At 39.6% G+C, this 15126-nt stretch overlaps 1 protein-coding gene across 1 annotated transcript in view; it reads left to right on the top strand.

Moving 5' to 3' along the window:
- Nucleotides 1-14587, top strand: part of KMT2E (lysine methyltransferase 2E (inactive)) — a 56242-nt gene extending 41655 nt beyond the window's left edge. The window contains 13 exon segments of the mRNA XM_066318673.1: nt 236-400; nt 1419-1727; nt 3556-3810; nt 3985-4129; nt 4841-5094; nt 5249-5305; nt 6209-6772; nt 9649-9950; nt 11599-11687; nt 11789-11902; nt 12049-12140; nt 12936-14032; nt 14034-14587. Of these exon segments, the coding sequence (XP_066174770.1) occupies nt 236-400; nt 1419-1727; nt 3556-3810; nt 3985-4129; nt 4841-5094; nt 5249-5305; nt 6209-6772; nt 9649-9950; nt 11599-11687; nt 11789-11902; nt 12049-12140; nt 12936-14032; nt 14034-14451 (3861 nt within the window). The 3' untranslated portion in view covers nt 14452-14587.
- Nucleotides 14588-15126: the final 539 nt, after the last annotated feature.

Here is a 15126-nt window from a genome sequence, read left to right as displayed (position 1 = left end):
TCCAGAATAGGATTCTCTTGTTTGTCAGGCTGGTGTGGGTGCAAGCCTTTCTTCCCAAGTCTAGTTTTTGCAGAGATTGTAACATGTCCCTTTAATCTGAGATTCTGCTGAACTTGATCTTTATGTCAGACGTACATCGAACATGTTTTGAAGTACTTAAAAAATAGAGTAATTGCCTATTTATATACATGAAAGATTGACTAAAACTGATGATGATTGTTGTTAAATCCGTCAGACAAGAGAAGAACGGAAAATGGAAGCTATCCTGCAAGCTTTTGCCAGACTAGAAAAAAGAGAAAAAAGAAGAGAACAGGCTTTGGAAAGAATCAGCACAGCAAAAACGGAGGTTAAATCAGAATGCAAGGAGGCACAGATTCTCAATGATGCTGAATTTATTCAGGTAGCTATCTGGAGCTTTATTTTAAAGCTTGCCTTTAACATTGCATATTTTGTCAATTTGGATGGTGAGCTGCATGTTAAAATAAATGAATTTTTTTTCCTCTGAACTCAAATATATGTGACCAAAATCTGTGTTTTTTTGACATTATATTTTATTAGTGCCTGATTTTTTTTGCACATAAGATACATATATAATTCTTAAATTAAGAATTCCAGATACATGAATTTATGCAAGCATGCACACACTAGCTGTAGAATTCAGTGTGTCTTTGAAGTTCAGGATAGAAGCATTTATCAGGAGGTGATACCAGATTTATCATTTATCAGGAGGTGGTATCAGATTTATCATTTCTCACAGGAGGTGACTGCCCTTAGCCACCCTCTGTAACCATTGGAGAATAATTTGTTTCTTGAGTGGGTTTTTCGGGAGCATAGTATTACAATCTTTGTTATTTTAAAGGAAATTAGTAACGTCTGTTTTTTTCTGAGTTCTTGCAGATGATACTTAATGTTTTATAAACAGTTTTTAACTCCACTGTCAGTGGATGCTTCTTAGCTTTCAAATGCTCATATAATGATTCTCAGTCCAGGTTGTTTACCTGAGCTATGTGTGTCAGCATTCTCTGAAGTACCTTTTGTGACAAAGCTGTACACCTAGTAAACTAGGAGTTACAAAAAGGATATTGGACCGAAAGACACCATGATATAAGCAGTTGGTTTCTGTGGATGAATGACTGTCAGTTCTTACACAAATCTGTGATGATCTGACTGTTGATAGGTGTGTGTGAATACTGCTGATGATACAACACATGTTTGGGAGGAAACTGTAGGAAATCCTGTCATTTCCCTTCAAGAAGGAGAGAAGTTTTGTAGTTCAGCAACAAAAATGAGATGGAGACTTTTTGGACCTATAAAAGGAGAGGGAACTGACTGGTTTTTTTTTTAGTCTGATAAAGATAAGTAGCTCTAACTGTGTATACGCATTTAGATCTGTTTACCAGACTTCTGTCTTGTCCCAGGAACCAGCAAAAGAAGAAGCTGCCACCAAGCCCACCCCAGCTAAAGTTAATAGAGCTAAACAGAGGAAAAGCTTCTCCCGGAGCAGAACTCACATTGGGCAGCAGCGCAGGCGACACAGGACCGTCAGCATGTGTTCAGATATCCAGCCCTCCTCTCCTGATGTGGAAGTAACTTCCCAGCATAACGAAACTGAGAATGCAGCACTGGTAGCTGAGCCTGAAACAGAAACTGTTGTTACAGAAATGGTTACTGAAACAGAAGCTCCAGCACTTAGTAAATGCCCTACTAAGTACCCAAAAACAAAGAAGGTAAGTCTCTTGAGGGATGCAGAAAAGATGGACCTTAACAAGAGTTTTTCAAAAATTATAGGCTGCTTCATCAGTATGCAGCTGCATGTATGGTTTTTTAAAATGTTTACTCACTTCTTGAAAAATCATCATTGTATAGCCACTCACTGGTAGTAGATTAAAATGTGTAACATGCTTTGGTGGATATTAGTTTGGGTTTAAGACACTTCCAAAGTACATCTTCAGAGAAATTTTGGAACAGAATGTTTTCTAAATGGGCTTTCTAAACGGATTGAAATAATACACATAACCAAAACATAACTAAAGCTGAATGTAAAGAAAAACCCAAGGAAGTAAAAGTTGCCTTTCCCTCCTTTGTCCATTGTATGTTTCAGCTAACAAACAGTATGTCCAAGGAAATCACTAGCTTCTAGTACTTTTCAGATGTCTGTTCTCAAGTGACTGGATCTAAACACCCCAAATGTGCATGTGCATGTCTGGAGGGAAAATTCTTTACTCTTTGATGCTTTGCTTTTGAATTTCTTTCCACTGGACTGCAGTGCAAAAAACTTAATACAGTATTAAAAGACACTCAGAAATCTTAAATCTGCAAGTGCAACTAAAGCAGTACAGCTTTCTGCTTTAAAATTCACAGAACGCATTAAAAAGTATTTGTAGTGTGATTTACAAGAGGTGCTGAAAAACCTAATCAATGGATGAGAACGGGGAGGAAGTCATAGGTTAAAACCTCTTGTCAAAAGAAAAATTAAAATTTCAAGATTTTTTTAATCTTTAACCCCCAAACATAATTTAGATTTTTTTTCCCAAAAGGTACCTGAGTCGTTCTGCAACCTTGCTTATTTGCATCACTCTTATATTCTTGTGATGAGGAACACTAGAAACTTTCTTAATTTCTTTCTTGTTGCATAGCAGAAGAGAATGAAGACATCCTTAATACTATGAAACAGCAAAAAAGTGCAGTAAAATTTAGGCTTCAGGTATCTCTAAAGTGTCTGAATGGCACCCAGTGTACCCTAAGTGCAGAGAAGGTCTTGCTTTAAAAATTAATAAAATAAAAATGGAATTTTCAAAGACAGTCTAAAATAAAAGATATCATTATAATTTGTGTTAAAGCGTTAGTATCATATTAATATTATTTAATGTTGCACGTCCTTAATTTTGAATAATTTTAAAATCTAGGAAGTTGGTTAACTGTTAATAGAAACTAAAATCTACTGTTATATTTTTTAAAACACTGAACTAGCTAGGAAGGAATAGCCTTTTTAGGCCAGTGTGTCTTTGTATTAAATTAAACATTTACTATTACAGTTGAAGAGTTTTCAGTGCAGCTGCCTGACATGTTGTTGACAGAGGCACAGTCCTGACAGTATGGGAATCTGACATGGGGTTTTTCTTTAACCTGCTCTATTAATGTTACACTGTTTCTCCTCAGCCTGGGTGCTCAGGCACAAGTTTAAGTTTTGTTTTAGAATTCTGTTACTAAATTGACATCCTAAATAGAATTAATCTGGGCAGTTGTATTGTAATGTTCAGTGAGAATTAAATGCAAAAGAGCTAAGTGGATTTTACAACAACAAAACAACACCCCACCCTTCCACCAAACTGGTGTGTAAGTGAATCTGTACTGATTTCTTCTGCTGTTCCCATAATTTCTCTGAAACTGACCTCATTCTTGCCAAGCATTCTTAAACTTGGAGCCTGGAAACAGACTGTTTCTGGTTCAGGTAATAGTTGTCTAGATAAATAACTGAACTAAACGCTTTCTAAAACCCACCGGTGAACACACTCATAAACACTATTTATTTTTTTTTTCTCTCTCTCTGTTTAGCACTTGGTTAGTGAATGGTTAAGTGAAAAGAGCGATAAAGCAGGGAAGCCAACAGACACTCTGCCAGAGAGGCCTCTGCGCATAACCACCGACCCTGAAGTTCTGGCTACTCAGCTGAATTCCTTACCTGGTCTCACTTACAGTCCACACGTGTATTCAACTCCAAAGCACTATATCCGTTTTACTTCCCCATTCCTTTCAGAAAAGAGGAGGAAAAAAGAACCTGTGGAAAACATTACTGGCTCCTGTAAGAAGGTAATGCTTCCCTTTGCTGTAGTGTTCTATCCCATATTAATTAAAAAGAAGTCTTTATTTACTAGCATAAATTCAGGCAGAAAAAAGGCTGTTTGGCAAACGAGTCATGTTACACACTTTGAAAAGTTAGTCATTAAAGTTTGAAGTCACTAATTGGAACTTGTTGTGTTACAGCGTTGGTTGAAGCAGGCCTTGGAAGAAGAAAATTCAACAACAATTGACAGATTTAATTCGCCATCACAAGAGAGATCCAGAAGTCCGGCAATCAATGGTGAACATAAAAGTCCTTTATTACTGAATGACAGCTGTTCCTTAACAGGTGTGAAGCTTTCGTAAACACACTACATAAGAGCTATGTTGAAGTAGCTGATTGTGGGGCACTGTGTTTTTGACGTGATGAAAATTCCAGGGGTATTTCCATGTTTTCCTGATACTTTCTTTGAAAGAGATGCTTCGTTGCATAGTGGTTGGGAGTTTTTCGCCCTTTAATGTATATTAGATAAGAAACTGTTCTATTTCCTAGCATTTACAGACAACAAAAGACTAATGGTTTTGGTATTGGTATTAAGAAGTCAGGTTATAAATTTAATTTTCTGTACTTTTATATACTTAGAATCCCTTTAAAACTTGGTAGGCCAGTGTAGCACACAAGGGGAAAAGCTATGTAATCTTGTAGGCATAATAGAAAATCGGAGCACACGAAAACCACCTTTTAGCTGAACAGTCTTAAAAATGCATAGAAGTTGACTTTACCTTTTCTGGAGACATAGACAGTTCTTCCCAGCACCCTAGCACACAGAATTCAGTTATTGATATATCTGTAGGTTAAGAGTTTATTTTTCAGGAAGCTTGTAGGCTGTTAAAAGTTTCTCTCAGGAAGCCTGCCTTTCAGAGACTTTTTCAATCTTAGAATTCTTTAATTTGGAATTCGCAATTTCATTACATAAAGTGCTTAAACAACTCTAAGTTAACTGTAAGTGATTGTGACCTCTAGAAATCCTGTAACTTCTTTCTGAATTTTAACACACAGATCTAACCACGCCACTAAAAAAACGAAGACTGTATCAGCTGTTGGAGTCTGCCTTCTCAGAAACCTCCACACCAACTCCCTCTCCCTATGCCACACCAACCCATGCTGACACCACTGCCTCCGAACCATCGTTGTTTGCTACTCCTCCAAGGGTGAAAACAGAAGATGAAGCCTGTCGAAATGGTTACAAACCCATATATTCACCAGTTACTCCTGTAACTCCATGTACACATGGAAATACCATGCACTTTGAGGTGAGATTTATAGCGAATTTTCGAGCATTCAGAAAAAGTGTTCAGATGTTGCAGTGTAAATCAGTATTTGTACTCCTGCTACAAAATGTGTGTGGGGAGGTATTCCTCTAGGGTAAAAAATTAATTGACTTGCGATTTCTTCTTGTTTATTTAGAATATTTCCTCACCTGACAGTTCCCCAGAAATAAAAAGGCGAGCTTACAGTCAAGAGGTAAGGAAATTTGCAAAACCTGTGAATGGTATCTCAATTTCACCCGTATGGCTTCTCTGTTCTTGGTGAATGCTTTTCACCAACCACTGCAAGTTTCTGAGAACTTAAAGGGTAACTTCCCCATAGGTTTTACTTGCTTACTGCTTTATATTTCCACTTTGCCTGTTACATTCTCTATTTTAAATTGGTTTCTTTCTGTATCACTTGAAAGTCCTGATTTAGGATCAGGATCAACTCCTGTAATGGAAAGAACTACTGCAATTTGTAGATAGATGAAAGTGGAGGCTTTGCTTTCCAGGCTGTAGATAGATTCAGATTAACATTTCTTCTTGTTTCCAGCATTTCTTAATTGTCTTTGTTGATCTCAGTTACGCTCAAAGTGAGAGCAGAGCAGAAAGTTACTAAGTCAGCATAGGTGGTGGATTAGTTGAAGGGCAAGTGCTACTGGAATATGCCTGTGTACTCCCAGCCTGCAGGATGCATGTGTCCTGCCGTGGGGCTTCGTCCTGAAATTCTGAAGTGTCTTGGAAAAACTTCTTCCTTCTCCCTCCTTGAAATAGGTGTTCTGACACTGAGGAGGGTTGCTTTTATGTTGAAGCACGTGCTTTCTAGCTTCCTGGCCTGAGACTTGCTCATTTTGAAGCTCCTCCCCTTCTTCTGCCCGTCATAAATAAAACTTGGCATTTAATGTTTATTTTTACTTTGGTTAATGTACATTTTATTAAAATGCTTTAACCTAATATGTGGGAAAGTAGAACTGAGTGGCTGTAGAATTGTTTCTTAAAAGAGATATATTCATGGTATTGGAAGGCCTTTAATCCCATTTAAAGGCATATCTGAATATCAAATAGTTGGAGGTTTGATGGAGTGTGAAAAAATATTACATGTTCTTTCTTCATGCAGGGTTATGACAGAACATCGATTCTAGCACTGAATTCTTTCAGAAATTCCAACCTGACAGAAATGGGCTTGCAAGAAATAAAGACTATTGGATATTCTAGTCCAAGAAATAGGACTGATGTCACACGGCAATGCACTGGAGAAATGGAATCTGTGTCAGACCTCCAGCTGGGACTCGAAGTAATTGAGCAAAGTGCACTGCATAAAAACCTGGAAGCCCCCACACATGATAGGACTGATTCAAACAGCCAATTAGAAACTGCTCATTGTGGACGGGGCACAATTTATACTTCCTGGGTAAAAAGTCCTGACAGGACAGGTGTAAATTTCTCAATGAATTCTAATTTGAGGGACTTGACTCCTTCACATCAGTTGGAGGTAGGAGGTGGATTCAGAATAAGTGAGTCAAAGTGCCTGATTCAAGACGATGCAAGAGGCATGTTCATGGAAGCATCTGTTTTTTGTACTTCAGAAGATGGAATTGCACCTGGCTTTGGAAGGACTGTCAGTAACGACAGTCTGATGGATGGAAATTGCACACCCCAGAACCCTCCACAGAAGAAAAAGGTTATAACTTTAAGAATAATTTCATCTGTTTTCTGTTGTCTGCTAATGGTATTTCTATAACAGAATGAACCCCAATGTAATAAAAGTCAACTGATGGCTCATATTTACATGCTGTAGTGTAGTAGACATGCAGAAGTAATGAAGGGCAAAGAGCAAAGCTGCATAAACCCGTTAGTAAATTTATTTTTTCAACATAAAAGATACAAATTCTATTTCATATGAGTCTTAAATGAATTGCCCAATAAATAATTGCTTTTCAGTTTTGAAAATGGTTCCTTATGCCACCTGGTGTTACAGTACTCTGTTATACAGAATATGTACTAGTATCATAAAACCGTATACTGTGAACATCTGTTATGAATTACTGCAAGAAATTGCAACAACAAATTTATGCTACTCAGACTTTAAAGTTAGAACTGCACCGAAATCCTTAGTTCCAAGAAATATTTTTCTTGGCTTAATTTGATGAGGTTGTTGGGTGTTTTTTTTTTTGTTGTTGTTTGTTTGTTTGGTTTAGGTTTCTGTGGGTTTTTTTTTAATATTGTTTGAAAAATAAGCACAATTTAAATGTAGTAGTCTCTTGTAGATAAGTGATTTAGTCCTGGTTAACTAAAACCAGGATTGGAAGTTACTTTGCATAATTCTTAGACTGCATAGTACTGTCAGGTTGACTCCCTTTGCAGAAAGAATGACAAAGATGAGAGACAGTGGTCTCCAGTGTGCCAGCTTACCTTTTCTGTCTCATCACAGACTCTAGTAATCTTTCTTGTTTGAAAGGTGTGATTTATTTTCTTCATGGAAGTAGTGATGAGGAGGGTGGAGTTTTCTGTGTGTGTACCTGCCTGCACAAGGGGGCTTGGGGTTTTCTGGTCACCTTGTACATGCCTGCTCCTCTGGGGCATCCTGCTGGGGAGCAGTGAGGAGTCTGCCTTCAGTAGTTCTCCATCAAAATAGGATTTTTGTTCACTTGCTTTGAGCAGAGACATAAATGGAGCAATATTGTAGGAGCTCTGATCTTACCTGGTCACAGTGTGACAATTTGATCGATTTTGTGTGTGTTACTGTGGCCCTGCTGTTTTGGCAAACCCAAAAAGAAAACGTAAGCCAAAATTCTTGTAACTTGACAGTCTTCTTTTTTTGAAGGCTAAATTAGTCTTCAGAAATCTCAGCACTTTATACTTCAGTAACCCTCCCCACTTCTCTTGCTGGTAAAGATTGTTCCAAGTTATTACTGCTGAGAGCTTATGTTACACTAATCCTCCAATAAAAAAAAGGTGTGGCTGCCCCCTGACACCTCCCAATCCCTGGATTCCTGTTTAAAAGTCTCAGTTTGAAGAAACAACCAGAGGAAATTGCATCTGTATCCCTGAAAGAAAGGGGTTCAGGATTTCCGAGGACACTTAAAAATTTGAAACTTCAGACAGTATTAAAAAAAAAAAAAAAAAATCTGGTGGCTGGATCCCACCTAAGGTGAAAGGTGATAATTCAGGAATTTTGTAGGAGTCTTATAAAAGCTTTTTCCCTAGGGTCATGTAAGACAGCAATATCCTTAGGTAGGTCTTTGCAGGATGTTTTTGTGTATTTCTACATTTCTGTGGTCATTTGCTCCTCTTTTTTCATACTATTGCACAAGTCTTTTACCAATACAGACCTGTACCCTGTGGCCACACTACATGGGTTTCTTAACATTTAAGCTTTCTTTAAGGCAGTGTTCTTTAGGGGCTCCCTGTCACATGATGTGGAAATAATACAAAATTGTGTGACAGCAGGATCAGTTCTTAACCTGAACTTTTTATGCAAAATCAGGTATTTTTCACTGGTTTTACCCTGACATATGGATGGGTCTCTGATCTGTTTGAAAGCAAACAAACAAAACCCCAATAGGACTGCAAACAGAGCAGCTGTTCTGGTTCTTCTCTCTGTAGAAATGGATGTCCAGTTTTATTGATTTAAGCCAGTTAAACATTAATTTTTTTCATCATTGCACTTTAGTTTGTTGGTGTGGATGCTGTATGGTTCAGAGCAGGGTGTTAAAACCTGGAAGAAAATTTATAGTAATTTTTACCAAACTAGTGTAGTTACTGAATAAAGTAGGTCTGAAGGTCAGTATTTCAGCTTTGTACTTCAAATTCTGAAGATTCATGGTGAAAACATTTGCATGTGTGTTTTTTTCACTGGAGGCAATTTACTAACCAGCAAAACTATTTTCTGTTCTGTGGAACTTTGGTGTAGTGATTTTTATATACATGAAATAGGAACTGTGTGTCATTATTTTTGGTAATAGAGTTAGCTTAAAAATATGTTTTTAATCAGAATCTCCTAAAGTAGTAAAGACAGATTCAAAATGAACTGGGAAAAGTAAGTTGCAAATTCTCTATGTTAAAAAGAAGGCATGAAGAGCTTAGTGAATCCTTTGCTATATGAAGCAGAAGGGTAGTGGGTTCTCATGCAAGAGAATCAGTCTGAGAGCAGGATGTGACATCTCTTGAAATTAGCTTTACTAGATCATTATAATTAAAATTCTACAGTTCCAGGAGAAACTGTAGAGCCCCTTGTAACTACAAGCAACAGAATGACTTCAGCAGTGGACCTTTTGCTGACCTGTGTCATCTGCTTCTTCGCTGAGGCAGAACACATAATTCTTCTTTTGGCAAAAGTGTTTAATACCACCTTAACAGTTGGTAGTAGCTCAGTACTTTGTAAATTCCACTGCAGATGTGGTGAAATACCTTCAATTAATCTCTGCCCTTTTTTTTTTTAGAACCAATTACATGGTACATCTTATTGAAATATAGTGCATTTAGTAGAAACTGTGAGAAATAAAAAGGGTAAAACTTCCTTTCTAATGTTGGTTTGTGTTTTTTTTTCTCCCTTAGGTGTCCTTGTTAGAATACCGTAAGAGGCAACGTGAAGCTCGAAAAAGTGGCTCAAAGACAGACAACTTCCCCCTGGTTACTGTATCTCCTCAAGCTGCTGGTGGAGCAAATACAAGTAGTAATAATGGTGCTAGTGATGGGTATAACAACAGTGGTGAAAACGGGGAGCAAACTGATAACACTGCAAGCCTGCCTGTACCACTGCCAACTACTGTTTATAATGCGGCTCCAGAAGACACTGGCAACAGCTGTGCAATTAAGGAATCTTCCTCCAGTGACAAGAGTGAACCAGAAGTTCAGTGGTAAGTCACAAAACTGCAGGACTAGAATTCAGAAGAATTATTTATGTAAATCTAAGTCTTTGGTATTTGAGATCTATTTTCCATTAAGGCTGTTGTTGCAGATTACTGACTGGGAAGCCCTTCTTCCAGCTTTGTAAAAGAGTTGTCTTACCTTTGTCCTCAGAAGTACAGCAGACATCTCATAATGATTTCAATATGTGAAGAATTACCCATATTTATTAAATTATTGTAATTCTGCTTTTTTATCTTCTAACGGCAAAATAGATATTGTTTTGAGCATTTGTGTCCTTGTATTTCCACTGCTTTGTCTGTGAAGCAAATTTTTCCTGTTAAATCTAAAAGCTTTTCCAAAACTACTGTAAGGGCATAAGGCACAGCAGGAGAATAATCAGTGCTGGTTAGCAAAGGCTTCTGGAAGACCTTAGGAGGTCTGGTTTTCAGTCATGAGGCTGGAACGTGTGTGGGATGTTTGCTGTTGCTGAGTTGCCCTGTGCAGGGCTGAAGGCAGCCTGGCCAGCAGCTCCTGCTCAGGGGGGAGCATGTGGTGACACTCACAGCACTGTTGGTGTTTGGGCAGTGTGTGCAATGCCAGGTACTCCAAACAACCCCTGATCCTCAGGAGAGGTGGAGTGTAGAGTGACTTCAGTCTGTGTAAAACACTGCACAGATTTTTCACTGAGTTTTTGGTAGATTCAAAATAGATGATCACTGTCTCCCAAACGTTATTAGTGCAGAATAAATCCTGCAGATGTTCTTCATGCTGTAGTGAAGGCCTCACTGTCATGGGGATGAACCATGCTTAGGTGTTGAACATCCTTCTGCTCAGATGTTTGAACTATTCCAGAAAAGAAGGTTTTTGTAAAGTCAGTTGAAGGAAGAACATAAGTGCAGTCTTCAGTGTTTCACTGAAAAGTGGCTGTTAAATTCATTGTGCAGAAGCTAAATTGTGGAAACAGGCAAACAGGGAAGAATTTATTACTCAGATATTGCAGTAACCTTGCAGAGCAGCACCAAAATTTATTCCAGTGCAGCAGTATTGTGAAGTGATGCCATACATCCTTGCCAGAAAGGAAAATCATTTTGTGGAGCACTGTCACTTAGGATGTTCTTGGTCAGGTTGTGATTGAGAGATGTGATGGATTGTAAGAGAGATGTGACTGTCACTGCATACCCACTATCTGACAATTCAAGTGTAGAAGCTTAAGTAGATAATTTATAGTAGTACACAGTTTACAGCTATGCATCCACTATTAAAGAGCAGATTCTTAAAAACAAACCAGATAACTATTTCCAATTCTAGAAGACGACAGTTTTCTACAAATTGAGACTATGAACCAGTAACTGTGACCTTTTATTTTTTTTCTTTTCAGTTGTTTAGACAAAGCCCACATAACTACAGATACTTCCTTAATAAGAGGAAATGCCCTTTTTTTAATGTAACAAGGTTGCAGGAAATGGCTGTAGTTAAAGTGGGAGAAAATAGATACAAACCAATTAAGTAATAATGTTCCTTATGCACAACCAGTTACTTGGTTGTTACATGCAGCCAACACTGTGAAGTTTCTGACTCAGTTTGTGCCTGTACATTGTCCTAAATTTGGTCCACAGGAGTACATCCTCTTAAATTTAAAATGGACTTCTCTTGCAGGACTGCATCAACCTCTGTGGAACAAGTGAGAGAACGAAGTTATCAGAGAGCTTTACTTCTCAGTGATCATAGGAAAGACAAGGACAGTGGTGAGTTGATGTATTGTTTTGAAGAGATATAAATCTAACCAGTTCCCCCATGGTAATCTGTAATAATTCTAATACTGTGTTTGGGTCTGCTTCATCTGTAGGGGGAGAATCACCTTGTAGGCCATGCTCACCGTCTCATGTTCAGTCTCCATCTCATTCAAATCTCATTTCCCAGTTGCAGCTTAAGGTCCCTTCTTTCACTGAAATTACAGAAGGTCAGTAAGCAGAGGACCTTGTATGACACTTGACATATTCAATGGTCTAACAACAGCTTTAATAGCTCTTTTAAAGTCAAATATAAACTCTCTGCACAAGATTTCATTTTCCCACCTTGATATTTTTCTCTGCTTTATTTCTGTAGAACCTGATTCTGAAAATCCAGAGCCAACTTCTGAATGTCCGTCCCCAGATACTTCACAAAGGACTTGTAAGAGTCCATCAAAAGCAAGCAAGGTAATGAAAGGTGTTTGCACAATATGCACAGGAATAGTTCCATCCATCTCTGATTTATCTTTAAAAATGTTAATCACAGGATTTACTACACACATGTTCATCTGTCTGTGCAGTAATTTAACACAGACGTTTGCATACACTAAAAAATAGGTTTATGTGCTGTGTTTTCAGTAGCTGTACATGTTTATGGATGATCTTACACTCTGTAGACAGAGAAGAGATTGTATCTGAGCTGTGAAGAATGCTGAACAACTGACACTCAGAACCAGCAGCAGTGATGTGATTTACTCTTAACAGGAGCTTGCTCTTGCTCTTCCAGGGTTTGGCAGTCAGGGCTCTGATAATATGGAGAAGGATGTTGAGTAGTTGCCATGTTAAATGAAGTAATTCAGGATGTCACATTTAGTCTGTTTGCTTGTACTTCCGCAGCTTCAAAACATTAAATCGCTCTAAAAATTGCTTTATTTCTCTAAGTAGTCTTCTCTGGAATTACTTTTTTCAGACTCAGAAATCTAAAACTTTCAACAAAGAATGGATTCAGACTTTGACCTAATGGATCATATTTCTGTTACAACTTCAAAATATACTTCAGTAGGCTTTGACTTGAAAGAACTATTACTACATACTTGCTAAACAGTGCCTTCTTAAGCTTACTTTCTTATTTTTTCACAGCAATATATATCCTGCACCTGAGCACTTTTTTTCAGTCTGAGTGTTCTGAGATGTTCTGTTTTATCGTATGCATGGTTGAGTATTTTGAACTCTGAGCACTGACTGCCTTTCTTTCCATTGCAGCCCTCTTCACCGAGTCCTGTAGTTTCAGCACAGCCACTTGGGAAAACACCCACAAAACCGGATTCGCACTGGGAAACTGCAGCTAACGCACCTGAGACTGAATGTGCGAATCCTCCAAAACCTGAGCTGCAACAGAAGCAGCTGACAAACAGCGTCCAAGCACTTTCAAAAACTCATCCATCTCAGCCACATCTGCGCAGCTCTGCTGAGCAACTTTCCCATTCACAGAAGTTGCCTTCCGCACCTTTGAAGCTGCATTGCCCCCCTTCGCCTCACGTAGAAAACCCCCCCAAGTCTTCTACCCCCCATCCGCCTGTGCAGCACGGTTACCTTTCACCAAAGCCTCACTCACAGCAGCTGGGATCTCCATACAGACCTCATCATCCACAGTCACCTCAAGTTGGAACGCCCCAGAGGGAAACACACAGAAACTTCTACCCGGCAGCACCAACCCTCCAGCCCAGTAACCAGGCGCAGGCTAGCGGCCCCCTCTTCACTCAGACAACATCAGGACAATCTTCAGCTTCCTACAGCCAGTTTAACCAACAAAATTTGAACAGCAATGCGCCACCTCCCCCTCCTCCTCCACCCCCTTCTTCTACTTACTATCAAAGCCAGCAGCCCTCTGGAAACTTTCAGAGCTACAGCCAGCTGAAGGGCAGCATACCCCAACAGACTGTGTTTTCATCTGGACCAAATCAAGCACTTCCTGGCACTGCGGGTCAGCAAACAGTGCCAGGACACCACGTAGCTGCAGGGCATTTTTTGCCCTCTCAGAACCCCAGTATTCATCACCAGACATCGGCATCTGCTGCTCCTCCTCCTCCTCCACCGCCCCCTGCTCCAGGCCCCCACCTCGTCCAGCAGCAAAGTACTCATCAGCAGCACTCTGTAGCACACGTTGTCGGTCCAGTTCACGCCATGGCGGTGGCTCCTGGGTCACACATTCATTCTCAAGCTGCTGGTCACCATTTGCCACCACCACCTCCGCCACCAGGTCCTCTCCCCCACCACCAAGCTCCCCACCCTTCGCCGGGACACCAAGGTTTGCAAGCACAACACCAGCACGTTGTCAGCTCGGCGCCGCCTCCCCCGCCGCCCCCCTCCCTCCACCGTCCTGGGCTCGGGGCACCACCCGCCCTCGGCGCAAGGCTTACACCACCCCTCGCATCAAGGAGCCCCCCATTTCCCTGCCGCCGCTCACACCAGCGTCTCCTCCTACTCCTCCCAAGCCCCGCATCACACCACGTTAGGACCTGGACCTCAACATCAGCCTGCTGGCACAGGACCTCATTGCCCACTCCCCGGTCAGGGTCCTCACATCCAACCTCAAGGACCAAACAGTATTGCAACACCTACTGCTTCCGGGTTCTGCCCTCACCCCGGCTCCGTCAGCCTTCCCCACGGAGTGCAGGGCCAGCAGCAGGCCTCGCCCGTGCCAGGACAGATCCCCATCCACAGAGCACAGGTGCCGCCCACCTTTCAGAACAATTACCATGGGTCAGGGTGGCATTAAAACAGATCCCTTTAGTTAGAAACATTTTTAAAATGTTCTGTAATATAAACTCTGTATATTTAATATGTACCTATTCAAGGTACTTTTTAAAGCTTGTACATGATACTTTGTATAAAAGCAGACACCAGTGCTCTTCCATTGTATCCTTTCCATTTTTTGCTTTATAAAATTCCTGAAAACGTGCTGTTAAGCCAGTATTAGGTATTTCTTTTTATTTTGTAAGTGGACATTCCAGCTGTTTTTTCTGGCAGTAGGTTTGATGCTGCATAATGTTTAAAATTTTATTGTTGCAGTTAAATTCATTTAGTGAAAGTTTTCTATATTACTTTTATACATATGTAATTAAATAAGTACACAGGCTAAGTGATGGCACTAACAATTTTTTTTTTCCATTTTCTGTCAACAGTTTTTTGTGTGCATAGAGATAGGAAACAATGCAATACAGATTTTTATAGTTTTGGTGTGGACATGGCTTTTTGTTTCATCAGTTATTTGCAGAAATTGTAATTTAATGTATAGACTGTTTCTAATGTCTCGGACGAGTGCTGTAAATACTGTATTTCTTTCGCTTGTAAAGTTGCTTAAAGCTTCTTTCATTTGATATAGTATTGTATATAATAAGTCTTTTGCAAAAAAAAAGTGTGATCTTTGTGAAAGTAGTACAGTATATGAACT

This window comes from Sylvia atricapilla, chromosome 5 (assembly GCF_009819655.1).
Source record: "Sylvia atricapilla isolate bSylAtr1 chromosome 5, bSylAtr1.pri, whole genome shotgun sequence".
NCBI lineage: Eukaryota > Metazoa > Chordata > Aves > Passeriformes > Sylviidae > Sylvia > Sylvia atricapilla.
This window is presented reverse-complemented; position numbering and strand designations above follow the sequence as displayed.